General features: G+C 40.2%; 1 protein-coding gene across 1 annotated transcript; it reads right to left on the bottom strand.

The window, feature by feature from the left end:
- Nucleotides 1-1,140: 1,140 nt before the first annotated feature.
- On the bottom strand, nucleotides 1,141-1,668 carry LOC145111340 (uncharacterized). The gene has a single exon (XM_079047628.1). The coding sequence runs from the start codon at nucleotides 1,666-1,668 to the stop codon at nucleotides 1,141-1,143; it is 528 nt and encodes a 175-aa protein (XP_078903754.1).
- Between the last annotated feature and the right edge of the window lie 366 nt (nucleotides 1,669-2,034).

Here is a 2,034-nt window from a genome sequence, read left to right as displayed (position 1 = left end):
TGCCCTAGGATCCTTGGTATTTTGGAATGTTTTCCTAAGTACTAACTCACCTACCCGAAATCTTCTTACTTTGATGTTCTTGTTATATGCTTTAGTGATCCTATGTTGATGACCAACAATGCGGATCTTGGCAAGATCCCTCAGTTCATCAATAGTGTCATGATCCTGGGCTATGATCCTATTGTTATTCTCGTGATCTTGCAGTTGATATCTTGTTGTTGGGATTACCATCTCAGTAGGGATCACAGCTTCCGTCCCAAACACCAAGGAGTATGGATTTTGGCCAGTGGCTACTTTTGAGGCAGTCCTATCTACCCGTAGGACGAGAGGAAGTTCCTTTTCCGATCTTCCTTTCTTCTCATATAACCTTTTCTTTAGATTGTTGAATATGATCTTATTGTTGGATTCGAATTGGCCATTAGCTTGAGGGCAAATAGGAGTGGACATTATCATTTTAATCCCCCAACTAGTGTAAAAGTCTCTAGTCCTTTTGCTTATGAACTGGGATCCATTATCGCATATGATCTCTAAAGGGATCCCGAACCTAGTCAGGATATTACGTTTGATAAACGAGACCACTTCCTTGTCTTGTACTTGAGAAAAGGCTTCAGTCTCTATCCATTTCGAGAAGTAGTCAGTCATTCCCAGCATGAAGACTTTTCCTCCTAGTGCCTTAGGTAATTTTCCTACTATATCCATCCCCAACTTCATGAATGGCCAAGGGGAGATGGTGGGATGTAAAGGTTCTGCTGGTTGGTGTAAGATGTTGCTATGTCTTTGACAAGTATCACATTTTTGTGCATGTAGGAAAGCATCCTTTTTCATTGTAGGCAAGTAGTATCCCGTCCTCAACACCTTGGAGCATAAGGATCTGCCCCTAGTATGGTTGCCACAATCTCCTTCGTGTATGTATTTGAGAACTTATGTAGCCTCGTGATCTTCCACGCATCTAAGGTATGGACCTGCCATAGATTAACTGCATAGCTTACCTTGGATCAAAACAAAACATGAGACTTTGAATGCCTTGTCACTTTTTTCTTCCTTTTGGATGGTACAATTTTGGAGATATTCCACAATGGGTTGGATCCAGGATCTTGATGTTGGGGAAGGATCCTTGATGTTAGGATCCTGATGAGGAAATTAAGGATCAGGGTCTTCGATTGTAGAGACGTTGGTTGTTTCCTCGTGACGGTCAGGATCCTTCAGTTTTTTGGTAGGATCCTCGATTGTTGGGATCAACACATGAATTATCGGGATCCTGATTTCTGGTGGGATCCTAAGAGAAGATCCTAGATTGGCTAAAGCATCTTCTTCAACATTGTCTTCTCTAGGAACTTGGTTTAGGCTGAATGCTTCAAATTCAGAGGCTAAATTTTTGAGGATATGGAGGTATAGTGCTAGTCTTTCTCCTTTTACTGCATAAGATCCATTAAAATGGTTAGTCATTAATAAAGAATCGACGAATAGCTGAACATCCTTGATTTGAAGATCATCGGCCAGTTGTAATCCCATGATTAATGGTTCATATTCAGCCTCATTATTGGTTGCGTCGAATTCACAGCTAACTGTATGGGGTATGATGTCCCCCTGTGGCGATTTTAGTATGATCCCTAGGCCTATTCCTCTGTAGTTTGAGGATCCATCAGTGAAGAGTGTCCATATTCCCATGCTTTCTTCCTTTTAGAGTTCTTTGTACTCCAACTCTACTTCATGTTGTAGATCATCACTGAAATCAGCCACAAAGTCTGCTAGTGCTTGTGACTTTATAGCTGATCTTGGTTCATATTTGATGTCATATGTGCTTAGTTTCATGGACCACCTTTCCATCCTTCTTGACATTTCTGGTTTTATCATAACATTCTTAATGGGATAAGTAGTTCTTATATTTATAGGATGTGTTTCAAAATAGTGTTTTAATTTAGTAGAGATAGTTACTAATGCAAGTATTAGCTTATCAACATGAGAGTACCTCGTCTCAGGATCTTGGAGACTTTTACTTCCATAGTATATAAGATGTTGGTCCACATTAAGATC

Source organism: Lactuca virosa, chromosome 5 (genome assembly GCF_052849685.1).
Source record: "Lactuca virosa cultivar CGN04683 chromosome 5, Lactuca_virosa_CGN04683_v6, whole genome shotgun sequence".
In the NCBI taxonomy this organism is placed as follows: Eukaryota; Viridiplantae; Streptophyta; class Magnoliopsida; order Asterales; family Asteraceae; genus Lactuca; species Lactuca virosa.
The sequence above is the reverse complement of the archived record's forward strand: the minus strand, read 5'-3'. Positions and strand labels throughout refer to the sequence as shown.

What these genes read in the sequence shown, in the direction of transcription:
- LOC145111340 (XM_079047628.1), bottom strand. Translation starts at nt 1,668, where the DNA reads ATGGGAATATGGACACTCTTCACTGATGGATCCTCAAACTACAGAGGA.